At 39.5% G+C, this 27647-nt stretch overlaps 1 protein-coding gene across 1 annotated transcript in view; it reads right to left on the reverse strand.

Moving 5' to 3' along the window:
- LOC133556538 (D-amino-acid oxidase-like) overlaps positions 1–27312 on the reverse strand; it is a 28675-nt gene extending 1363 nt beyond the window's left edge. Inside the window, exons 1-10 of the mRNA XM_061906548.1 lie at positions 27239–27312; positions 23741–23936; positions 23553–23667; positions 23366–23442; positions 23224–23289; positions 5482–5536; positions 5292–5396; positions 5145–5221; positions 4921–5038; positions 3–101 (exon numbers count right to left, since the gene is read on the reverse strand). Coding sequence (XP_061762532.1) covers positions 3–101; positions 4921–5038; positions 5145–5221; positions 5292–5396; positions 5482–5536; positions 23224–23289; positions 23366–23442; positions 23553–23667; positions 23741–23934 — 906 coding nt within the window. The 5' untranslated portion in view covers positions 23935–23936; positions 27239–27312. The remainder of the gene's footprint in view (positions 1–2; positions 102–4920; positions 5039–5144; positions 5222–5291; positions 5397–5481; positions 5537–23223; positions 23290–23365; positions 23443–23552; positions 23668–23740; positions 23937–27238) is intronic.
- Positions 27313–27647: the final 335 nt, after the last annotated feature.

The following is a 27647-nucleotide window of genomic DNA, read 5'->3' on the forward strand; positions in this document are numbered from 1 at the left end:
ACCTCTACTGCAGTGGCACCGCACTGTATTGTCTCTCTCTCCAGTCGGACTGTGCTTCGGACTGGTCTGAGGCCGCTCCAGTCGTATATTTTCCGGGCATGCTGAGGGCAGAAAAAAACAATACATAAAAGTAATTATATTGGCAACAAGATAACATTGCATGAATACATAATTAAAAAGGTATGGTTTTGTTTTGTTTTGACTAGTTTTGGCATGAACAAGCTAATGCAGGAAAAAATAAAATAAAAAGACACAAGCGATTAATATGGAGCAAATTCAACAGAAAAAAAATATGCTTGAACATATCTTAATGTAATTATAATCAAGGATGAATATTTGACCAAACTGTACTTGACTACAATTACTTGATCAACTATGGGGAACAGTACCGTAGGGGTGTCTTCGACTAAAGATCATCATAGTTGAATCCTATTCAATAGACCAGGGGTACCAAAAGTGGGGCCTGTGGGCCAAATTTTGCCTGCCGAGTTGTTTCATTTGGCCCGCAAAAAGGTGGCTTCACCATTGCATTTTTAATGACCTGGTGTGTCTGCAAAGCTCGTTGCCATCTATTGAACGAGGCGATCTCCCCACCTTATACAGTATATGGCGGTAGGGCTGGGCGATATGGACGAAAAAGTATATCTCGATATATTTTTACCTAAATTCGATATTCGACATGTATCTCAATACTTTCCAGCGAAAGTATACATATAAAGATATTCATTTTTGAGCGAGATTCACTGAAGTTGAAGCGAATGACAACTGGGTAACACTTTAGTATGGGGAACACACATTCACCATTAATTAGTTGCTTATTAACATGCAAATTAGTAACATATTGGCTCTTAATTAGTCATTATTAAGTACTTAATGCCTTATTCTGCATGGCCTTATTATAAAACCAATAAGCCATCAACTAAGAGTCTTCCCTCAATAACCTCAGAATTATTGCTTATTAGTAACCCTAAGCCTTACATATCCCCCTTGGGTCCAAATAACTCTAAATTAAGTATTTGCTACTTTAATAAGCAACTATCCATCCATCCATCCATCATCTTCCGCTTATCCGAGGTCGGGTCGCAGGGGCAGCAGCCTAAGCAGGGAAGCCCAGACTTCCCTCTCCCCAGCCTTTTCGTCTAACTCTTCCCGGGGGATCCCGAGGCGTTCCCAGGCCAGTCGGGAGACATAGTCTTCCCAACGTGTCCTGGGTCTTCCCCGTGGCCTCCTACCGGTTGGACGTGCCCTAAACACCTCCCTAGGGAGGCGTTCGGGTGGCATCCTGACCAGATGCCCGAGCCACCTCATCTGGCTCCTCCCGATGTGGAGGAGCAGCGGATTTGCTTTGAATTCCTCCCGGATGGCAGAGCTTCTCACCCTATCTCTAAGGGAAAGCCTCGCCACCCGGCTGAGGAAACTCATTTCGGCCGCTTGTACCCGTGATCTTATCCTTTCGGTCATGACCCAAAGCTCACGACCATAAGTGAGGATGGGAACGTAGATCGACCGTAAATTGAGAGCTTTGCCTTCCGGCTCAGTTCCTTCTTCACCACAACGGATAATAATAATAAGCAACTAATTAATGGTGAATATGTTCCCCATACTAAAGTGTTACCGACAACTGTACTGTAAACAGTAAGTGGCACTTTTATTAACCCAGTTAATCAAGTTGGGTATTAACAGCACACAAAAGAAATTGTTTAAGTGGCACAGAATCAGATAACATGAATTAAAATGGAAAAATATTATTTCTATGTAAAATAAATAACATAGCTGTGCAAATAATACTAAATGCATCAAACTCAGATAAAAAATTAATTTGCAGGCAGGCACTATTCAATTCCCAGTAAACAATGTAATGGACTGTCACACACGTTTCTGGTCAGCGCCAAATAAGTGACTTGACCTAACTGTGCGGCTATGATCTTCCTCACTTCGGCATACATTTTTGGCAGCATTTCTCATGCGATATACTCGAGAACAGTTTTGATTTGGGCTTACATGGTAAATAACTCAAATTAATGTTATATTCAGACGCATACATTTGTCCAAATGTGGCCAAGTAGACACATTCTGGGTTACCATGAATTGATGAACGTGGACCCCGACTTAAACAAGTTGCAAAACTTATTCGGGTGTTACCATTTGGTGGTATATTGTATGGAATATGTACTGTACTGTGCAATCTACTAATAAAAGTTTCAATCAATCAAATTCTGTCGTCTACATCAGTGGTCCCCAACCACCGGGCCGTGGCCCGATTGGTAACGGGCCGCAGAATAATTCTTTATTCATTTTTATTTAAAACAAAACAAAAAAATAATAATATTTTTTTTTTTTTTTTTTTTTATGAAATCAACATAAAAAACACAATATACACTTACAATTAGTGCACCAACCACAAAAACCTCCCTTTTTCATGACAAATAAAAAAATTTAAAAAATTTAAAAAAGGTTCCCCCCCCCTCCCCTGGGCCGCGGGACAAATTATTAAGCGTTGACCAGTCCGCGGATACAAAAAGGTTGGGGACCACTGGTCTACATCACTAAAAGAAAAACCTATAGAAGAGTATCCTTCTGCCATCCTCCACTAGTTTTTTAATATATATGAATCGCCCGGTTGAATATTCCCTTTTCTCTTCTTCGACTCTCTCTTTGTTATTTGGGATGTCTGTTGTGATTTCCCTTACTGGTTCGATGCCTAGCCCTATCTTGCCTCTGATGGGCCTGTCCCTAATGTTTTGCCCTAATGTCAACCAATCGTGACTCATCATAGTACACAACCAACCAATAATGGTTGTTGTTATACGTGCATGCACGTCTTGGAAGGACAACGGGGAGGGTTTTAGTAGCCCATGGATGTTGAGAGGGAAAGGGAAGCGGGGAAGAACAAGGAACACAAAAAATAAGCGGCGTTTGGTCATTTTAACATGAAATAAATTATATAGATATTACAATATTTTCTTAATTCCTATCTGATTTAAAAATATGTCGATATAGCTTACAAACTTGATATATCGCCCAACCCTATATGGCGGTATGTACCGTGCCCATAAAAACATAAAAACTCTCATCACCTCATCAATAAAAACAGTGAATTTGCGCGCGCAAACGGTCTGTGAATTTTGACGTCGGGGACTGAACCACATGACCCTAGGATGCAGATATGGCAGGCATATGCAGGTGGAGCTGTTCTTTTATGCAAATACAAATTCAAGACAAAAGTAAGAGCACCAGCAGTCCAAACGGGGAGACACGAAAACTTGCGGAACACAACAAAATAAAAAAGCGCAATTCCATGTGACACAACAAACATCATACATTGCCAACAGATGTGTCTACAATCATTAAACAAGGGGTAGGTGCGAAAATCAGCGTTCAAGCCAGAGTCAAAGTTGCTGAAAGTAAAGACACACAGGAAATGGAACAAAATATAGGAGCACTGAACAGGAAATGATGCAAAACACAGGAAAATAAAGAAGCGAGTCTAAACTGTCATGTGTGATCATGACACTAAATTCTTCACTCATGGTGCTGCATTTTGCTTAAAATCACACATTTTTACTTTGGCCCTTTTCTTTGTTTTTTTAGAGCACGTAAAGCAGTTCGGAGTGCAGCTGAGATAGGCTCCCGCACCCCCCAAAGGGGACAAGCGGTAGAAAATGGATGGATGGATAGATGGAAAGCAGTTCAAAAATCAGAGACTCCTTAACCACCCACCTATTATTTCTACCACTTGTCCCTTTCAGGGTCGTGGGAGGCTGAAACTAATCCCAGCTGCACTCAGGCGAAAATCTGAGATTTTTTCCGATAATCAAGAATCTGTTTTATCACGGCGGCTTCCGTGTGCGACATGGGAATCCAGTCCAGCGCTGCACGTCGCCCATCTCAGAAAATCCTTCTATAACACCCGCTGTACGCTAGGGGTCTCGGGTACTCAACTTGCTTTCCTTTCACGGAGGGAGGAGGGTGATTCAATGTCCAACAATTCAAATCGTCAAATAGTCAACTATTCTAAGACACCCTTGTGAGCTGGCCATACCAACCTGAGGCCCACCGTCGGCCTTAGTGGGACCCCCCAGAACTTGGACCTCGATCTGGAGGTGTAGTTTTGACCAGTTCGCTCGGGCAATAGGCCTCTCTCACTGCTCCCCTCTGGCAATGATAATGATCCTTCACTCACTGATAACTTCCAATCTCTACCTTGTTTTTTTATCTGAGTGCTTTAGCCTTTTTCATTCAGTGAAAAAAGTTGCAGATGAGATCTGTTTATTTGTAGGATTCCCCAATACCTGTTACCTGACTCTCGCCAGATCCTTGTAGTTCGCTGAGCTCCACACAAGGATCTGGGCTTGAGGGCAATGCAAACTCCTTCAAGGTAGCAAAAAATAAAGAACCAATCAGGATCGCTGGGCGGGATATCATAGATGTGACGTAGCGCCGAAGTGACTGTTTGATTCAAACAACAATGGTGGCACGCGAGGAGTTGTGTGCTGACATTGATTCTGCTATTACAACTGTTTTGTCGAATCTATTGAATTCTAATTCTTTAAAAGATGAACAGAGAACAGTTTTGAAGGCATTTACCGGTATTAGCTTTTCGCTTTGTCATTATCCAATATGTCGGCTGTTCTGTTTTGGATTTCCCAGCGTCGCTCTCATCAGCGTCACGGGTTGATTTCGATGTGAGTGGTTGAAGTAGAACGTCATTCAAGATAACGGACAAGTGGTTTATCCAATCACATACAACAATTTTTTTACAAGGCCCCGCCTTCTGAAATACATCTCCTGTTGAGAAGTCCCAGATCATTGTGTGGAGCTCATCAAACTACAAAGATCTGGCAAGAGTCAGGTTACAATAACTGTGCTGTAAAAAAAACAATGCCAAAACTTATAGATAACTATGGGCAAAATTGTTACCTTTAGACTAGGCTCCAGCTGGCAAGCCTTTTCCCAAATGTTTTCATGATCAGTGGGACTATTGTGCTCATCCCAGTTATCCAACTGGAACAACCCACCGACTGTCACGAGACGACTCCTGAAAACAGAGTGCAGAGAGTAAGATGTGTACACTAAAAGTCTAACTAAAAGTGCTACACTACAAGACACTATGTGGTACTGCTGTTATGTCTCACGGACGCTACCCTGGGATGATGTATGGTGAGTTGTATATACTTGAATGGTGGGTCAAAATCCAGTGCTTCAGCCATGGGGCATCCACCTGAAAACCAGGAATGTAAATACATTACTACTCCTTACTATTCGAATAAAAAAATGGTGATTAGCCTAACCTTAATTATTTGTCCACGGCCTGGCTTAAGTTCAGGGTCATGCTGGAGCTCTCCGGCTCTTACACCAGTGCAGTTTATGATCACATCTGCACCATTTTTCGACAGCTAAATACAAAAGCAAAACAATGTGAACTATTTGGAATGATGTATAAATATATGTTTGACAGGACAACAAAATTCTAAGGCCAACCTCTATAAATGAGCCAATTTTCCTGTGATAAAATTTCACACCTCGTTTTTGCAACCTGAAAAGGACAAGGAAGCAGATGTAAACAAAACATCACTTTAAACACTTGTGCTAATCAGTAACTTTCAGAGGTGGGACAAACTCATTGTTTTGCAAGTCATAAGTAACTCTCAAGTATCTGCCCTCAAGTCCCGAGTCAAGTCCTGAGTCAAAACAGGCAAGTCCCGAGTCAAGTCCAAAATCAAGACTGGAAAGTCTCAAGTCAAGTCCCAAGTCCTGCATTTTGAATTTCGAGTCCTTTCAAGTCCTTTTAACCACAGACTAATATATTTACACAGATTGTGTATGCTTTTAAAACACTGTATTTATTTATTAAAACAAGTGCATTTGAAATTACAGGGAAAAAAATAGTGCTGACATTGCACTTTCTTTACAGAAAAAACACATTTGAAAAAACAAGTGCAACTGTACCTATTTGCATAGAAGTGTTAACATTGTATTTCCATGGCATATTGCATTGTAATTAGTTCCACAGCAGTTTCTATCCTGTTCTTGCCTTAACTCATTGATCTCATCTCATACTCTATGTGTAATGATGTATGCATATACATGAAAAACATATCAAATACATGAACATAACAATGAACAGAGTTGTACTTTTTAGATGCAATATGTACACATATTCTTGGTATAGTATACATTTTAACTGACCTTAATTTGACTATGTTTGTCTTTTTGTGGGTGGCTAAAATACGCAGAGCTGCTGACTGCCTTCTAACGTTACGTTACTGTGTGTGATAAATTGACTAACGTAATGTTATGTGTAGGTACCTCATGCAACCCTGCTTAAAAATAATCACTTGACAAAAAGTATGAATAAGGTAGCGAACTGCAGTGGACGCAACTGATTGCAGTGTTTGCAATGGCGTTATAACAATAGACATCAAACAAGTAGACGCAGCATTGGCTGCTGTGATGCAAGAAATTCGGCCGCCATCTTGAAGTGGTGATGAGGAGCCGCCGAGCAGCCTAAGCTGACAGTTGACAGTTAGAAAACAAAGATGCTGGGCCGCTCAAATGAGCGGAGTATTGAAAATAGGAATCGGGGGATTACATTTCACAATTAAGATATAACATTAACGTACAATTGGTTGTATTTTGTGAAAATAATATTACCACAGAGTTGAGAAGGAGAAAAGATCTTCAATATTTGTATGTTAAAATCACAAAGAAATCTTCTGGGGGAGGATGACCGCCCTACAGGGGTTTGGTTTACAAACTTTCAGCCCCACCTAAAACAAAATTCTCCAGCCGCCACTGATTATGATGCATTCTCATTTTAGGCAAAGTATAAGACAATACTTTCTTAACAGTATGTATGTAACCAGGAATAACTCTTCAAGTAACAATATTCATATACTAACATTGTTGGGTAAGACAGGAATTTGGTTTTATTCTGAATCCAGTGAAACAGTTTGGTGGTTTTAGCTGATATAAAGACTTTCAGGTGTTTATATATGTTTATGTTTAAGTATTTGGCAGACGCTTTTATCCAAACAACATACATAAAAAACAATCACTGTAAACATCATCATTTAAGGGAAGAATGTAATACAAAATATAAATACAAAGTGTCAAGACACAATAAACTCTCTGCTGCCACAGCAACAGAGATACAGTCTATAGGTCCCTAAGATATATAGATATCTAATGTATTCATACATTGTTTATGTAGGATATACACATATATATGTAAGAGAGTATTAAGACCATACCTTCTGTCAAAAATGATTTATGGGGGGTCATAAATCAATGATTTATGAGGGGTCAAGGTCAAAGGTCAATGATTTATGAGGGGTCATAAATCAATGATTTATGAGGGGTCAAGGTCAAAGGTCAATGATTTATGAGGGGTCAAGGTCAAGGGTCAAAGTAAAAGGTCAAAGTCAAAGGTCGGGGTCAAATGTCAAGGTCAAGTGGGTGTGGCTTACCCTGGAAGAGGGTGGAGTTAAGACCTGCGGTGGGAGTGGTTAAACCAGGAAGAGGGTGGAGTTTTAACCAGAAAGAGGGCAGAGTTAAGACCTGCGGTGGGAGTGGTTAAACCAGGAAGAGGGTGGAGTTAAGACCTGACGAGGGAACAAAGGAGGGTTCAGTTTTTTAAGAAAGCTTGAGAATGTCATCTGAGCAGCATGTGACCAGCCATTTGACAGTTTAAATGTTTACGATCGTTTGAAACAACTTCCAGATTTCGATGTATTGATGGCTGGGAATGTTACGTGTAGAGATGTGGACACGCACGCACTTCACACACACACACACACACACACACACACACACACACACACACACACACACACACACACACACACACACACGCAGAGGAGGGGTACAAAAGGGCGGTGTAAGGCTTAGTCATTATTTGGAGCTTTATACGTTAGCGTAAAGACTTTGTTCGATTCGGTCATGATTAGTGAAACGCCTGTGTCGATTTATAAAAATAATAAAACTTACATTGACGCTCCGCAAAAAAGTCGAGTGTTTCTAAATCGTATTCAGATGCCACCGACCGAGTCTTTGCGTGAGAAATGGGACTTGGAAGCGTACGGGATGGAGGGATCTTTTGGTTTTGTATTCAGATACGAAATGGGTGATATCTGCTTATTTCAGCTAAAAGAAAGAAGAGACAAAAGCCCTTTCTCGATATTTTCATCGTTATCTACCGTGGATTGGGAAGTTTTTGTTACGTGGGGAGATGTGGACACGCACACACACGCACACACGCACACACACACACACACGCACACACACACACACATTCGTACGTACACATCGTTAAGACCAGAAGAAGGGACAAAGGAGGGTTCAGTTTTTACTGACCAGCCATTTGACAGTTTAAATGTTTACGATCGTTTGAAACAACTTCCATACCTCACGAAAACATATTTAAACAGATGGAGAAACTATCGCAGAACACAGTGTAACCTAGCAACTGACCAGCCATTTGACAGTTTAAATGTTTACGATCGTTTGAAACAACAGGTCAGTTTGGGGACAAAGGAGGGTTCAGTTTTTACTGACCAGCCATTTGACAGTTTAAATGTTTACGATCGTTTGAAACAACAGGACACGCACGCACGCACACACACACGCACGCACGCACGCATGCACACACGCACGCACACACACACACACACACACACACACACACACACACACACACACACACACACACACACGCACACAAGCTCACACACACACACACACACACACCCCATTACCTCTGCTATACCATGTTATTAGACATTGGTTTAAATCCATTTAAGCATTTAAACGTTAAAAGCATTGCACTTGTACGACGTTGTAATACTTTTTTTTTTTACCAGCCGATGACGATGAAGTGAAAGACGATGAACTTTGTTTAAACGATCTTACAAAGTTGGAAGATGATTATCGAGGTGTGTTTAAACCTTCGAATTATTTAATATTATGTGTATTCATTATTTTGTTTCATAGAGGAATTGCCGTAAGATCCTAACGCGATCGTTTTAACACAATCGCAGTCTGGTGAGTCAAATGATTCTCATTTTACAAGAAAAAAAACATGCGGTATACAATACATATATACATATATTTACTTACAGATTTTCCGTTTACATCTCCGGCTCGCTGGTCTCCCTTAACGCTGGCGGGTCCGTCAACGGCCGTTCCAGGCAGAGGAGAAGGCTTGATTGCGCCAAAGACTCCAGACATCGAATCCTTGCTCTGAGGGGAAATCATCGAAAACGACGGTGAATGTCCGACAGGCACCCGCTGTAAGTTTTTCTCGTTTTCTGTAAGCTTTTTAAGATTCTCAGGAGCTTTAAAGAGCTCCTCTCATTCCAATGTCTTTCGCTCAAATGAATTTCGCGCCTAAGGGGAATGGGCGGGGACTGATTCCGGAGGTGGGCGGTTGTTTCCGCCAAGCAACCTTCTGGTGTGCATTAGCGTCACTTACTGAAATGGAGTGTGGACCAAGATGGATCCCTACTCTATATTCTTTTATTTAACCCAATGTTTTTTAAATACGTGTATAATGCTTTATATCCTATGTGTTGTGAATTCCATCCTACAATATCTTCCAAGGAACCCAAAGAAATGTTACCACACCTCCCGCTTTATTTATTCTATAGATTGCCTGAACTATTTCATAAACTAAATCTTGTCTTGTTTCTGATGCTATGTTTTTTTTTTATGCTCATCAATGCACTGCTGGAGTCCGAGCACACAACTACTTTCCTTGCTTTGTTTTCCTCTATCCAGTTAACTGCCATATAAATTGCTACCAATTCCCCCGTAAAAAACAGATAGTTTATCACTGATTATTTTATTTAATACTATGTTTCCTTGTGGGATAACTGCTACAGCTCTTACCTTTATTTTTTTTTATAGTTTTTGATGCATCCGTATATATCATATCTCAATCCATTTTTCTATCCGGTAACTATTTAAATTTCTACTCTTTAGTAATTGCATGTTTTCTTTTGGGTTATCAAACATCCACGGTGGTATTGCAGGCATTGGTACTGTAGGACTAACTTTAATATTGTCAATTTTAACTTTATTACATATGTCTCCTATAATCCACCCAAAACTATTCTTTTTTTTATTTTTTTCTCTTTTTCTTGGCAGTTTGGTAGCACTGGACAAGTCGGATATCCTTGCTTGGATCCTTTTAAAGTTGCCCGATAAACTGCTGAGAGTTGATCTCTCCTCTTGTCCAAAGGTTTTTCATTCATTTTTACTTGTAATACTGCCACTAGGGTCGATGTAGTAGCTCCACAACATAACCTTAAAGCCTGTGACTGGATCCGGTCTATTTTCCCAAGTCATGTTTTTGAAGCAGATTGGTAAATAATGCAACCGTAATCAATAACAGATGGAATTAAAGTTATAAATATATACATATATTGTTTTCAACGTTAACCTATCAGCCCCCCAATCATTACCCCTCAAAGCCCTCATTATATATCACTTTCAGGATCATTTTATTTTTAGCCAGTAAACAACAGTTATGTACTTTTGAATCGGGTTTTCCCCTTTAAATAACAAAAATTATAGAATTTTACAATATTCATTATTATTAAATATTAAATGTGCCAACTAGTTTTACGGCATACATCATCCCCCCTTTACCCATTTGTTAAAAAGACGAAAGTTGATGCGAACGCCTACGTGCTGTCAGAAAACTAAAAGAAGAAGAATGCCTTTGTGCAATTACTGCTATCCTGGCACAAGTTATAAAACAAACAAAGTTACCACATTTTTTTTCTGAGGAGACAAAACGAAAAAGAAAGAAAAATAATAAATCAATCAATAAAATGCATCAGTCAAATAGTACAGGCAACTTCGTTAACATGGAGCCACAGACAATTTCATTCAAAAAGTCCCAATTGCTAACATAAAGATACAACAACAAATAAAGGCAAAGAAGGCCTAGTAGGTAATTACAACAACAGACAAAGTATTAAAAATGTCGGTCCAATAACTGCACAGGGATGGGCAGAGCCAAAACATGTGTAGCAAGTAAGCTGGAGACTGTTGACACTGAAATAAGGCTATATGTGGCACAGATAAAAGATTTATAAACTCTACTTAAAGCCCCACTTAAGAACTTTCAGTTTTGGTTTATATTGGCCGCACCAGTGAACCAAAGCGATGGCGTTTTCCCAAAAGGAAAACCACATTTATCATGAGGACTAGCGCATATAGCGTCCAACTGACACGATAATGCCACAATGATTCTGTATTACTGAACTTTCCACAGTAGGAACCTACATCCGTTTTCTACCGCTTATTCCCTTTTGGGGACGTGGGGGGGGGGGGGGGGGGGGGGGGCGCGCTGGCGCCTATCTCAGCTACAATCGGGTGGAAGGAGGTGTACACCCTGGACAAGTCGCCCCTCATTGCAGGGTCAACATAGATAGACGGACAACATTCACACCAACCTATATATTTTACTCAAACCTTATATTTGCAGTTTGAAGTCACTGCATTGTTTTTTCCTTGTACAGTTCTTTTGAGTTTGTTGCGTGGTTGGTCATTGTGAAACTGCGAAGTATCGCGCTGGTGGGTATTTATTGCTACCACACAAATTTCCAGTAGCTAAAATTAGCATTATTATTCTGATTTGAGCATTGAAAGTCACTTACTAGTTTAGCAGGAACAGATCCAAAGCAGCATTGGTCTAAAATCTCTCGTCTTTTGACCTCACGCAAGCTAGTGAAAGTCGTGCCATTGTTGATCCTTGATTGTCCCTCCCTTTTTCTTTTTTTTTGAAAACCCGATTCAAAAGTACATAACAGTTGTTTACTGGCTAAAAATAAAATGATCCTGAAAGTGATCACATTCAGTTTAGATTTAATTATACTGTACAATATCCTTAAAACATGTCCTTGTGAAATAATTGATAATATTGTACATTGTACATATTACTCCTCGTTTCATATTCAAAGTGAAAACATTTAAATGATTGGTTTGCCATTTAAAGTGAGATCCGTACAATTAGGTCAGGGCTTCTCAAACTTTTTTTTTTTTCTGTCATCCCCACTTTAGACTAAGGGGTTAGTTTTCAAGGCTCACCTACCCCCATCGCCCCAACAAAACAATTAATTGGACATCATGTGATGCTCGAGGTGTCTCTTTAATTTGTTGGGTCTCATGCTGTCTGCTGATAGCCGTTTTAGACACAGAACACACAGGGGTCTCTCCTCTGCCCCCACCTCCGCTGCCGTGAATCCAAGAGCAAGATACCCTTCGCCATATTTTCTTTTAGGTTGACTTTTTGGTTGATTAGACCCGTCATATTTTTGTTTCTCCGCAGACCTTTGAGGTGCGAGTTGCAAATGTATCCATTTTGTGTAATTGTGGTCCGCACATTAGCCTGCTACCCATCCGCTCGAAAGTTTGTTCCTCTTAGCCCCGCCTGCAAAAGTTACTGTTGCTATGTCTGTCAAACTTTCGCTCCTGCCGAGAAATTTAAAGCCTACAGGAAAAATAAGTAATTTACATTTATTTATACGGCGGATTTCACAGACAGAATCGCAAAGTGATTTACAGTGTGTATAGAAAATGAAAGCATAGTAAAAAAATAAAAATTAAAGTGAAATTTCCTCCCTTTCCTCGCGCCCCACCTGTCATGTCTCTATTCCCCACACTTTGAGAAATGCTGAATTAGGTCAACATTTTTCGACCCGTATGTACAGTCACCGTGTGCTCGGAGAAGAGGTAGGATTAAATACAAGTTTTACTTCTTAATATTCCTTTTCAGATTTGTTGAAAGGTGCAAATGGAACCATGTGATGTTACTTGACGTAAACATGTCTGTAACAAATACATCAAAACCATAGCCGCGTGTGTAATGACTAACATTTACATAACATTTTGTAGATGGCATTGCATGTCTTGACTTGTTCTATTCTGTCTTTTGAACGTACAAGTCAATGTCTTGTTTTTAGTGTGAGGTTTAACTGTTGTGTTTATTTTGTGTCATTGTGAAGTTTTTTGTACCTGAAAATCAGATATCCCGGCCCCCCAGACACATTTTTTTCCTCTAAATCTGCTCCCCAGGTCAAAATAATGAAACAGGCAACAGAAGTACAACAAATCAAAGTTGAAAGAAATATTACATACGCAGAGGCATTTAAAGTGAGAAATCAAGAAAGTGTAGAAAAGAACAGAAGTGTGAATAGTTCAAGAAATAAAAAAAAACAAGAGGCAACAAATACAGGAATTTCCACGGACAAATTAGTTGTATTCCTGGCTCACGTAATAAACTGTACAGAACAGGCTAGAAATAAGACTGAGAAGATCAAAATGATTGTCAAAGCAGCAGCAAAGTTGTTGAAAGAACTATCTTGGGACCGGGTGCAAGCTGTACTACAGAGAGTAGACGTGACGGAGTCATGTTACCACATTCCAACACCCTGTTAATTGTCCGGTGGAATGCCAGAAGTTTGATAGCAACCGAACATGAATTAAAGGGATATATTAAAAATATGAAAACTAAACCACATATAATTTGTATTCAACAAAACAGGGCTGAAGCCAAAATTAAACTTTATAATAAAAGGATATATAACGATTCATAATGATAGGAATGAAGGGTAAAGAGGATGATGTGCCACATTTATTAAAGAAGATGTAGTCACGGGTAAAGAAACAGCAGAACCTTTAGCAAAAACATTTGTTAAAGTGCACAGTAATGATAATTTGAGAAATGTGGAAAAACAAAAGAGAGAAAAAACAATGGGTTTAAATATTGGGGAAATGATGGAAGACAACGATAATAGCTTTACCAACACTATGGATATGACATTTTCTTTGAATGAAATGGTTCGAATTTTGAAAAAGGTTAAAAATACGTCACCGGGGAAAGACCTAGTGGGTTATCAAATGATCAAAAACTTAGGTAGCATCGTCAAAGAAGTGGTCTTGAAATGATATGACAGGATATATGAAGAAGGAGAATGACCGGCAGAGGGGAAAATTAGCGGTAATAATTCCAATATGCAAGTCAGGGTAAGACCCGGAAGAGGCAGGAAATTATAAATTTGGGGAAAGTAATGGAAAAAAAAAAAGATTAATGAAAGACTAGTATATTATTTAGAGTCAAAAGAAATAATCAAAAAACTAACAAAGTGTTAAATAATGTTCAAGACTGGGGAACGGCTTGAGGTTTAACATTCTCTGTTGGAAAGACAAAAGTCATACATTTTACAAAGACAAAAGTACAAAACAAGCTCCAAATAAAAACTCTAAGGTGAAAATATAGAAGAGGTACAAGTATTTAAATATTTAGGAATATGGTTTGATAAAAATATGAACTAGTCAACCCACATCAGCAAAATAGATTTGATTAGATTAGATTAGATAGTACTTTATTTATTCCTTCAGGAGTGTTCCTTCCAGAAAATTAAAAAATAGGGGAAAAAGTAAAAAGGTGTTAAATATAATGAGGGCTTTGAGGGGTAATGATTGGGGGGCTGATAGGTTAACGTTGAAAACAATATATGTATATATTTATAACTTTAATTCCATCTGTTATTGATTACGGTTGCATTATTTACCAATCTGCTTCAAAAACATGACTTGGGAAAATAGACCGGATCCAGTCACAGGCTTTAAGGTTATGTTGTGGAGCTACTACATCGACCCTAGTGGCAGTATTACAAGTAAAAATGAATGAAAAACCTTTGGACAAGAGGAGAGATCAACTCTCAGCAGTTTATCGGGCAACTTTAAAAGGATCCAAGCAAGGATATCCGACTTGTCCAGTGCTACCAAACTGCCAAGAAAAAGAGAAAAAAATAAAAAAAAGAATAGTTTTGGGTGGATTATAGGAGACATATGTAATAAAGTTAAAATTGACAATATTAAAGTTAGTCCTACAGTACCAATGCCTGCAATACCACCGTGGATGTTTGATAACCCAAAAGAAAACATGCAATTACTAAAGAATAGAAATTTAAATAGTTACCAGATAGAAAAATGGATTGAGATATGATATATATACGGATGCATCAAAAACTATAAAAAAATAAAATTAAAGGTAAGAGCTGTAGCAGTTATCCCACAAGGAAACATAGTATTAAATAAAATAATCAGTGATAAACTATCTGTTTTTACGGGGGAATTGGTAGCAATTTATATGGCAGTTAACTGGATAGAGGAAAACAAAGCAGGGAAAGTAGTTGTGTGCTCGCACTCCAACAGTGCATTGATGAGCATAAAAACATAGCATCAGAAACAAGACAAGATTTAGTTTATGAAATAGTTCAGGCAATCTACAAAATAAATAAAGCGGGAGGTGTGGTAACATTTCTTTGGGTTCCTTGGAATATATTGTAGGATGGAATTCACAACACATAGGATATAAAGCATTATACACGTATTTAAAAAACATTGGGTTAAATAAAAGAATATAGAGTAGGGATCCATCTTGGTCCACACTCCATTTCAGTAAGTGACGCTAATGCACACCAGAAGGTTGCTTGGCGGAAACAACCGCCCACCTCCGGAATCAGTCCCCGCCCATTCCCCTTAGGCGCGAAATTCATTTGAGCGAAAGACATTGGAATGAGAGGAGCTCTTTAAAGCTCCTGAGAATCTTAAAAAGCTTACAGAAAACGAGAAAAACTTACAGCGGGTGCCTGTCGGACATTCGCCGTCGTTTTCGATGATTTCCCCTCGGAGCAAGGATTCGATGTCTGGGTTCTTTGGCGCAATCAAGCCTTCTCCTCTGCCTGGAATGGCCGACTCTCTTCGACGGCCGTCGACGGACCCGTCAGCGTTAAGGGAGACCAGCGAGCCGGAGATGTAAACGGAAAATCTGTAAGTAAATATATGTATATATGTATCGTATACCGCATGTTTTTTTCTTGTAAAATGAGAATCATTTGACTCACCAAACTGCGATTGTGTTAAAACGATTGCGTTAGGATCTTACGGCAATTCCTCTATGAAACTAAATAATGAATACACATAATATTAAATAATTCGAAGGTTTAAACACACCTCGATAATCATCTTCCAACTTTGTAAGATCGTTTAAGCAAAGTTCATCGTCTTTCACTTCGTCGTCATCGGCTGGTAAAAAAAAAAAAAAGTATTACAACGTCGTACAAGTGCAATGCTTTTAACGTTTAAATGCTTAAATGGAGTTAAACCAATGTCTAATAACATGGTATAGCAGAGGTAATGGGGTGTGTTTGTGTGTGTGTGTGTGTGTGCTTGTGTGCGTGTGTGTGTGTGTGCGTGCGTGCGTGCGTGTGTGTGTGTGCGTGCGTGCGTGCGTGCGTGCGTGTGTGTGTGCGTGCGTGCGTGTCCTGTTGTTTCAAACGATCGTAAACATTTAAACTGTCAAATGGCTGGTCAGTAAAAACTGAACCCTCCTTTGTCCCCAAACTGACCTGTTGTTTCAAACGATCGTAAACATTTAAACTGTCAAATGGCCGGTCAGTTGCTAGGTTACACTGTGTTCTGCGATAGTTTCTCCATCTGTTTAAATATGTTTTCGTGAGGTATGGAAGTTGTTTCAAACGATTGTAAACATTTAAACTGTCAAATGGCTGGTCAGTAAAAACTGAACCCTCCTTTGTCCCCTCTTCTGGTCTTAACGATGTGTGCGTACGAATGTGTGTGTGTGTGTGTGTGTGTGTGCGTGTGTGCGTGTGTGTGCGTGTCCACATCTCCCCACGTAACAAAAACTTCCCAATCCACGGTAGATAACGATGAAAATATCGAGAAAGGGCTTCCGTCTCTTCTTTCTTTTAGCTGAAATAAGCAGATATCACCCATTTCGTATCTGAATACAAATCCAAAAGATCCCTCCATCCCGTACGCTTCCAAGTCCCATTTCTCACGCAAAGACTCGGTCGGTGGCATCTGAATACGATTTAGAAACACTCGACTTTTTGGCGGAGCGTCAATGTAAGTTTTATTATTTTTATAAATCGACACAGGCGTTTCACTAATCATGACCGAATCGAACAAAGTCTTTACGCTAACGTATAAAGCTCCAAATAATGACTAAGCCTTACACCGCCCTTTTGTACCCCTCCTCTGCGTGTGTGTGTGTGTGTGTGTGTGTGTGTGTGTGTGTGTGCGTGTGTGAAGTGCGTGCGTGTCCACATCTCCACACATAACATTTCCAGCCATCAATACATCGAAATCTGGAAGTTGTTTCAAACGATCGTAAACATTTAAACTGTCAAATGGATGGTCACATGCTGCTCAGATGACATTCTCAAGCTTTCTTAAAAAACTGAACCCTCCTTTGTTCCCTCGTCAGGTCTTAACTCCACCCTCTTCCTGGTTTAACCACTCCCACCGCAGGTCTTAACTCTGCCCTCTTTCTGGTTAAAACTCCACCCTCTTCCTGGTTTAACCACTCCCACCGCAGGTCTTAACTCCACCCTCTTCCAGGGTAAGCCACACCCACTTGACCTTGACATTTGACCCTGACCCTTGACCCCTCATAAATCATTGACCTTTGACCTTGACCCCTCATAAATCATTGATTTATGACCCCCCATAAATCATTTTTGACAGAAGGTATGGTCTTAATACTCTCTTATGTAACCTAATCATATTGTTTCTTCAATTTAAATATATGCTGAGCATTTTTTCCCCCTTTTCTGGGATTATATTCCCAGTTTAGATCTTGGACGTCTGGTCACTTATAGCATATAAGAATATTATATTACTGTTAAGCAAATTAGGAATAATAAAACATGTGTCCTTTATCATAGCTACACATATGACAAAAAAACGTGCAAATATCAGTGGTATTCAGTGAGGTAAGGTGAATTAAATGCGCTGACAGTTCATTGCTCCTGCCAAAAGAATTGCACTGAGTGGAGCGGATCAACACTCCAAGGTGGCGGCACCGCGTCTAGTCAGTGCCAGTGGGCAGTAGCGCTCGATGCTGCATCTACTTATAAGATGTCTATGGTTATAGCAGTGTGTTTACAGCCTCACTGATTGAACTACACAGCAAATAAAAGTTACGTTACTTAGCCAATAAACATTAGCTTACATTTAAAAATTGATTAACGTGGACCCCGACTTAAACAAGTTGAAAAACTTATTCGGGTGTTACCATTTAGTGGTACGGAATATGTAGTGAACTGTGCAATCTACTAATAAAAGTATCAATCAAAAACCAAAAAAAAACCCTTCTTTGTGCAACTTCAAATGTTGAACGAAGTTGGAAGTTGTTGCGTATCCGTCTGTAAGCCTCGAACCACGTTTTGCATACTGCAATTCGTTTTTTTGACCAACTCGCAGTTTTAATACCCAAACGAAACTCTTTGGCATCATTTTTCCTCACTGGCGCGTAGTTCGACAGCTCTTCTTCGTTGGTAGTACTGCAATTTGATTGGATGAATGCTGTGGGATGAAAACGTGGATGTAATTTGATTAGATGTTGTACTGACGGGGCAGCACACACGCTGACAGACATACACATACTCAATTAAAGATACAGAGCGCTCCTGAATAACTTTTTAATCTTTGGGTTTTGGGGAAAGTAGCAATTCTTGTCAAGTCAAAAGGCTCAAGTCCAAGTGAAGTCACAAGTCATTGATGTTAAAGTCTAAGTCGAGTTGCAAGTCTCTTTACATTTTGTCAAGTCGAGTCTAAAGTCATCAAATTATTGACTCGCGTCTGACTCGAGTCCAAGTCATGTGACTCGTGTCCACACATCTGGTAACTTTTTATTCATGCTAGTTAATATGTCTGAACTAATGTGAATATATTGCAGCTAGAATTACAGGCTATGCAAAAGTACAGACAGCACTTTTGCAATAAAATATCATTATTCATTAAACATGTTGACCCTCAAATTATTATTTGTACTCAATTGCCTGTTTTTTTTTTTTAGACCCTCATCTGAAAAGTACTTTTACTAAGTTCTATCAACATTCACGAGTGGGGGAAAAAAAAAAAGAGTCAGAAATGTTCTCTTGACCAAAATACAAGCTGCTACAAACTAAACATTAACTTTGTCAAGTTCAATTTAGCTTATAAAAGTTTATAAAAAACTCTTGGCACGACTTACTGCACATCAACTTTCTAAACCAATTGTCCTTATCACAGTCACCAGCGACCTGGAGTCTATCCCAGCTGACTTTGGACTGGCCAGGGATGGGAGATATGGCCTAAAATATATATCACGATTTATATTGCTGCATCCTGCAATGACGATATACAGTACAGGCCAAAGATTTGGACACACCTTCGCATTTCAATGCATTTTTTTTTATTTTCATGATTGTAGATTGTCACTGAGTGCATCAAAACTATGACACCTGAGAATTGAAAACCCTTTTAGGTGACTACCTCTTGAAGCTCATCGAGAGAATGCCAAGAGTGTGCAAAACAGTAATCAGAGCAAAGGGTGGCTATTTTGAAGAAAGTAGAATACAAAACATGTTTTCAGTTATTTCACCTTTTTTTTGTTAAGTACATAATTCCACATGTATTCATTCATAGTTTTGATGCCTTCAGTGAAAATCTATAACAGGGGTCGGGAACCTTTTTGGCTGAGAGAGCCATACAAGCCAAATATTTTTTAAAGTATTTCCGTGAGAGCCATATATATATATATATATATATATATATATATATATTTTTTTTTTTTAACACTGAACTATATGCGTACATTTTTAAGAAAGCCCAACATGTCTAGAGTATGATAAGTCTTATTCATTTTAATAACATTGTTATTCTGAGGCTAACCAACAATAAATAAAATACTTCTCACCATTACTGCGACTTCTTGAACAGGTGCGGTAGAAACCAGATGGATGGATGGATGGATGAAAATGCATGAGAATGTTTTATATTTTGAACGTTATTTTTGATACTGTGATTACCAGCGAAATTATTCCTTACTTATCGTGTTAAGCAATGTCAGCTAAGATTTATCTGAGAGCCAGGTGCAGTCATTAAAAGAGCCACATCTGGCTCTACAGCCATAGGTTCCCTACCCCTGATCTATAATGTAAATAGTCATGAATGAGAAGGTGTGTCCAAACTTTTGGCCGGTACTGTATATCACAATATATTATTAGGTATGACAATAATAATAGAACCATTTCAAAACAGGTTACAAAACCATTTAATTTGGCTTTAATATAATGCGTAATTTCGAGTTGTATTGTTTTCTCAAAATTATTATTAATCTACTTGCTAATTTACTGTTCGTAGCTGCTTACTTTCTGTTGTAATATGGTTCTATCGACACTTCTCTTGAAATGTAATAAGCATATTTTTGTGCTGTTAGGACACTTTACATTAGTTTTTGGCAATATAACAAATTTGGTTATCAATCCAATTCCAAATAGTTACAGAAGCAGTATTGGTCATACCAATGTTGATATTTAATACCTTTAAAATTTTGGATCACAACTGTAATTCCACAAAAACACAAAATTGCAGGGTACCAATATCGTACGTATAACGTCACATCCGGAAAAAAATTGCTGTTGCTGGCTGCTGCGAAAAAAGCTGCATGCTATCTTTCTATCTGTGTGCTTCTAATTGTTTTACAGCTTTCTTTATTCCTCCACAAACATTTATTAGTCTTATCAAACTTACAAAGCACCCACTCTCTGTCTCACTGCCTGTCTCTCAGCTAGCTAGTTGCTAAGCTAAACAAAGCTAAGTTAGTCGCGGTCAAAGGCAACTATGCTCCAAAGACGTCTGCTCCCTCACGCTGCTGCTACTACTCCGAAGATAGCAAAAACTCGACTCGGTGAAAGAAACACAAATATGGCTCCCTGCTCTTCATGCACCGTTTTCATACAGAAAATGGCCCTACTAGAGGACCGTGTCCGCCAGTCAGAGCAGAGTAATTTCGTAACTTTAGACGCCGTGGACACATTTGCTAGCATTAGCTGTAGCGAGCTGACTAGCCCAGCATGTAGCAGCCCTAAGCGGCCTACAAGCCACGGTGAACCGGTTGAGATGCATAATAGATTCAGCCCGTTAGCTAGTCCTACACCCCAGTCTAGCAGGCACCACACCTTAGTCATAGGGAACTCCATCAACCGGAACATACTGTTTCGTAAAGTGTATGTTAAGTGGGCCAGAGCACCTGACATTGAAGCTAGTCTTAGGGAACGGACTCGCAACAGAACTACTAAACACACACGAAAGGCTACTCGCACCATTAGCTACGAAAACATAGCTGTATACGTCGGCTTCAAATGACACTAGGGTGGGACAGTCAGAGATTGCAAGAGGAACATAGCTCAGATTTGTAATCTTGCTAGAAAGATGTCCCAGAATCGAGTACTTCTCTCTGGCCCCCTGCCTGCGAGAGGCAGTGATGAGAGGTATAGCATATTAATCTTTCTTATTAATAAGTGGCTCGCTAGTTTTTGTAGAGAACAGGGACTAACTTTTTTTGATAATTGGCCCTCTTTCTGGGGCAAACCGCGCTTGCTGAGGAGGGACGGCCGTTACCTTAACCGGGAAGGTGCCATCACTCTTTCCAGAAATATAGATTACTATTTGAGTCAAGCCTGACTAACTACACAAGAGCAAGCTCGGACACAAGCAATTACAGTGTCTGTTAACCCGGGTGATGAGTCAGTAAAGCTAGAACTAACCAGCGCTGGAAAATTCCTGCACACATAGCATTTCTCATAAGTCACATAATGTTTTTTCTGTCGTGAGTGTGCCAGGGTGAACATGCATTCTACTGAGGTGGCAAATAATGACGCATTCAATCTATCGCAGCACCAAGCAAAGGATCTTAAGATCCCCATGATATCAATTCTAAGATGCGATTTAAATTATTTAAAGCGCACTAAACAAAATCACTGTAACTTTATTAATATCACTACTACCAATACCATTAACAAAAATTCCTCAAAACAGCACACTACCTATAATATGGGCTTTTTAAACGTAAGATCATTGTCTCTCAAAACGTTATTAGTTAATGAGTTCATTAGAGACAACAATCTTAACGTCATTGGTCTCAGCAAAACTTGGCCAAAACCAGATTAATGTTTCCCGCTCAACAAGGCATCTCCTCCTAACTATAAGGAAGCACATATTACCCTTCTCCTTAGAAGTGGAGGTGGGGTCTCACTAATATCCAATGAAAACAATGACCTTACCCCTAACCTAAGTAAGAGATCATTTGAGGTGCTTACTATGAGGTCCGTCACCTCTCTGTCCGGCTGTTCTCTATCGCCCACCTGGGCCCTATTCTGACATTATCAGTGAATTTTCAGTTTGTTGCTGATCTAGTGATGCACGCAGGTAATAAAATTATAATGGAACATTAATATCCATATTAATACCCTGTCAGACCCTCTTTGCGTGGCGCTCCAGACTATAATTGATAGCTGTGGTCTTAAACAAATAACAAATGAACCCTCGCATTGCAATGGTGATACGATAGACCTAGTCCTTGTCCTGGGTGTCACCACCTCCAAAATTGTGGTACTCCCATCCACTAAAGTAATGTCCGATGATTACCTTATAAAATTTGAAGTTCTGACTCATTGTCAACAAGCTACTAATAACCAATGCTTTAGCAGCTGCAACAATAATGCTGTTACAACTATGACTCTTGCTGGCCTACTGCCTTCGGTAATGGCACCATTACCAAATTTTGTGGGCTCTATCGATAACCTCACTAACAACTTTAACGATGCCCAGCGCAAAACCATTACTAGTATAGCACCGCTAAGGCTAAAAAAAGGCCACTCAAAAGGCGTTTCCCCCAGGTTTCCAGAAGAAACCAGAGCTCTTAAACTATCTTGTAGAAAGCTGGAACACAAATGGCGTGCGACTAAACTGTTTGAGCGCGTTTTCCATCAAGCTTGTCATACAGTGATATACTCTGAAGAAACACAGTTCAATTGCAGTCATGGAGGCGAGATTTAGTGATTTCAGAAGCTGTACTGTGGAGGGACATTAGCCATCAGCTCCTAAACAAATACTGTGCTGGAATGTGACATCAACATGCATTATTAAGATATAATGTTAAAAGCTCTATTGTTGGCCAACTATATATCATTTATATCATATAGCGACTATATTGCGCAACCCAACAGTCACCAGTCAATCACAGGACGCTGAGGGGACCTTTATCAAACTCCTTTAAGGGAATTAATCAATGATATATAAATCAAATGATTAAAATGTGTGTTACAGTTGACCTTTTAGTGCGAGTTAGATACTTACCAGTCCATTAACCAGGGTAGGTATGTTTTACCCTCCAACATGAGACTAGTGTGGAACCACCCATAGCTAAAAAGGGAGGACATTGACAGAATAATTGGCTTGGATGACTGACATGTGTCTTTATTGACAACCACAACTCTACCTGTAGCCAGGAAACATCTGCAGCTCACGCTCTGAGAGACGTCTAAAGCCGAGGACTATATCTTTAAAGGATGGGTCCTTCACATAAAAACAACACGTGAGCAAGTCACCTTAAACAACTTCGAGATTAGATCAAATCTTATCTTTTAGGTGTGAATTGGGCGTGTCAAGAGCAAATCTATACTCACAGGTGTTTGTTCCCTGCAGAGGTTGTAGCCAGACTGGAGGAAAACACCCATTTTTACAGACTCGGGTGAACCGAGGCAACTGAGCAAGTAGTCAAAGGTCTGTTTATTCCATTCCCTAAAGGGGAGGAAGATGTAGCAATGACAAATGTAAAGAAACAAGTTAATATGAGTTAAGGCGACATTAGTACCTTTCCTTTAGATTGCCCTTGTCATCAAGGTATGGCTGCCAAAAGCCTGCCGCGCCATCACTGGTGGTCAGTGGGGTGAAGCGGTCTGCATACACCTCAATGGTCAGTGGACTAACAATGGAGTGGTACTGCTCATATATACTCTGAGCAGTGGACAATCCAATGACTCCAGCGCCGATTATAGCAACACGCATGTCTGCAATGGCACAACATTATCATGCTTTTTTAAACAATATGAATATTTTATATTACATTTTCTGTTACCAAAATGATCATGGCTGTCATTGTTATAATACGGTGAATTTGCACACAGCTAAAATTATGTACAAGGAAAACTATAATCAGCTATGCAAAAATGTAAAACACTTCTTCTCAAAAAAGGAAGAGCAATATAACCTTAGGGAAAAATATAATTTCAAAACCTTTGTTTGCACACACAAATGGTAAAATGGTAAATGGTTGTACCTGTATCGCGCTTTTCTACCCCTTTCTAAGGAACCCAAAGCGCTTTGACAGTATCTCCACATTCGCCCATTTACACACACATTCACACACTGATGGCGGGACCTGACATGCAAGGTGCTAACCAGGACCATTAAGGAGCAAGGGTGAAGTGTCATGCTCAAGTTAAAAACTTTAGGACACAACAGACGTGACTAGGATGGTAGAAGGTGGGGATTGAACCAGTAACCCTCAGATTGCTGGCACGGCCACTCTCCCAACTTTGCCACGCTGTCACAACACCTAAATTCTTTAGTATATCAGTATGAGGAATTAAATGGTAAATGGGTTTTACTTGTATAGCGCTTTTCTACCCCTTTTTAAGGAGCCCAAAGCGCTTTGACAGTGTTTCCACATTCGCCCATTCACACACACATTCACACACTGACGGGGGAGCAGCCATGCAAATCAAATCAAATCAAATCAACTTTATTTATAAAGCACATTTAAAATTTACCACAGGGGTAGCCAAAGTGCTGCACAATGGGCAGGTTGAAAGATAATACGAGGACCGAGCAAACAACACAACACAAACAGAACATGATAAAAAATAAATAAATAAAACATAAAAACAGGTTCACAGCAGGTGTATAATAGGGCGCCATTGCAGAATGGATATCACTCAGGGTTAAAAGCCAAGGAATAAAAGTATGTTTTTAAGAGAGATTTAAAAACAGGAAGAGAAGAGGCTTGTCTAACACTCAGAGGTAGGTCGTTCCAGAGCTTGGAAGCAGCAGCGGCGAAAGCTCTGTCACCTCTAAGCTTCAGCCTTGTGTCAGGGACCGTCAGTAGCAGCTGATCGGCTGATCTTAGGGATCGAGTGGGGCAGTAAGGCTAAAGGAGGTCGGAGAGATATGTTGGCGCGAGATTGTTTAGACATCCATCCATCCATTTTCTACCGCTTATTCACTTTTGGGGTAACGGGGGGAGCTGGCGACTATCTCAGCTACAATCGGGCGGAAGGCGGTGTACACCCTGGACAAGTCGCACGTTGTTTAGACATTTAAAAGCAAATAGAAGGAGTTTAAAATTGATTCGATAACGCACAGGGAGCCAGTGAAGGGACGCTAATAAGGCGCTCACCAGGAACCCATCAGGAGCAAGGGTGAAGTGTCTTGCCCAAGGACACAACGGACATGACTAGGATGGTAGAAGGTGGGGATTGAACCAAGAACCCTCAGATTGCTGGCACAGCCACTCTACCAACTTCGCCACGCCATAATTAAGTTATGGAATGGATTAAGCAAAGTACTAATATGATATATTTTAAGATTTTTTTAAACTCAAGTACAATTAGTAAAAAGAAGGAGAATTGGGATAAAAATTATGAACCTAATTGAAAATGAGATAATCTTATTCATCTCACTATGTAAATTACAACTTACTTAACTAAGTTTTGAGAAATGTGTTATTTATTATTGATGGAGTTGATGTGTGGATAAAATTGAGAACAGGAAGTGAACAAATGTGTTTGTAATTGATATGAAATGGAACAGAGGTACGATGAAATAAGCTTTGCTTCTTCCTACTCCTTTTTGGACATGTTGTAAAGAAAAACTGGAAATTGTAATGTATCATGATGTAACTGTTAGCATTTTTTTCTACTTAATAAACCCAAACCATAAATCTTATAAATAAACAAAAGCAAATAAAAACTGCCATCGACTCTCATTCTAATCCTTTAAATTATTTCTGCGTCCAATAATTTATTCCCTGAGTTTGTAAACAATACTGATATCTCTAGATCAGGGGCGCTCACACTTTTTCTGCAGGTGAGCTACTTTTCAATTGACCAAGTCGAGGAGATCTACCTCATTCCTATTTATAATTTATATTTAGTTATTTATGAAAGAGACATTTTTGGTAACAAGTTAATGGTGTTTAATGATAATACAAGCATGTTTAACACACATAGATTCCTTTCTTTCATGAAGACAAGAATATAAGTTGGTGTATTTGATTCTGATGACTTGCATTGATTGGAATTAGACAGTGGTGCTGATAACGTCCGCATTTTCAAATGGAGGGAAAAAAAAGTCCTCCTTTCTGTCCAATACCACATGAAAGTGGTTGGATTTGGCATCTCATTTGTCCAACTTGCATACTCGTTTTTAAACACTTTGTTATGAGAGTAGCATATGTGTGTGGCCCTTTAATGTCTGGCAGCAGGTGAGTGACGTCAGTGAGTGTGCGGGTGGGCAAGCAAGTGAGAAAGCGGTCGCTGAGGGCCGGGGAGAAATACATTGGCACCAAACTTCGTAGCTTGCTAACTTGTGCACCCTAGCTTTCTGAGACTCTTATTTTGTTAGCACAGGCAGGATGAAACAGGTCTTTTATGGTGAAGACAGGAACTGTGCAGTCGGTCTTTAGAGTTTTGACAGTAGGTACGGAGTCTCTAGAAATAAAATGTGTTTCTCTGCGTCCGCCCTGTTAGTGATTTTTTTCTTAAATATGAGCTCGCAGCAGCCAGCGTCATCTCACAAGATCCTCGGGTGCCGAGAATGTCAAACAACTGACGAAAGTGAAGTCTTGGTATGATTGATGATTGCTCATTTTTATGTATATTTTTAAATGCCTGGCTTGAGATCGACTGACACACCCTCCGAGATCGACCAATCGATCGCGATCGACGTAATGCCCACCTCTGATCTAGATTTATACATCTTTGACCAGCACAACAAAAACACGCACATATTTGAGGAAAATATAGACGATAACTGATATGTATCAATCTCATCAAATCGATACTATACCCTCGTATCGGTATTATCGACAGTAGTACTGTACTTAGCTAGATAGATAGGTTGTGACACTAAAAGTCCAATAGTTTGAGAACTATGTATTCAAATCACTCTAACACGGATGCGAACACAACAACCTTGCTAATAATTCAAACAAAACTACGAACTAAGTTGAAAAGTTTATAGAGTATAGCGCGCAGCGCTTTCACACAAATTCACTCACATAGAGTAAAAGTTTTAAAATCAGGGTTCTTACTTATATTGTAACGTCAGGGCGGAAGTGGAGAAACACGGCGGAGCTACGAAGAAGTGCTGTGTGACTGTCACATTTAAGGGCGGATTATATCTCCCTTTCGGTTTATCTATTGGACCACACATTTGATTGGCATTTATATAAGCGAATAAGGTATTAGTTCAACAACCTGTGTTTGTAGTATGTAGTGGATTGCACAAGCTACATGTACATCATGACAACCATCCACAAAAAATGACAACCATATTAAATCATTTGTTTAAAGTTAACAATTGTTTGTAAAAAATAGGAAAATAATATAGAGGAATATGGTTTTAATTTATGTCAAAGATGCACACAGTTGCAATATAGTACATCACATATTTCCAGTTTGTCATAGCAACACGTCTAAAAAAGGATGAAAACATTATCT

This window comes from Nerophis ophidion, linkage group LG07 (assembly GCF_033978795.1).
Source record: "Nerophis ophidion isolate RoL-2023_Sa linkage group LG07, RoL_Noph_v1.0, whole genome shotgun sequence".
Lineage (NCBI taxonomy): Eukaryota > Metazoa > Chordata > Actinopteri > Syngnathiformes > Syngnathidae > Nerophis > Nerophis ophidion.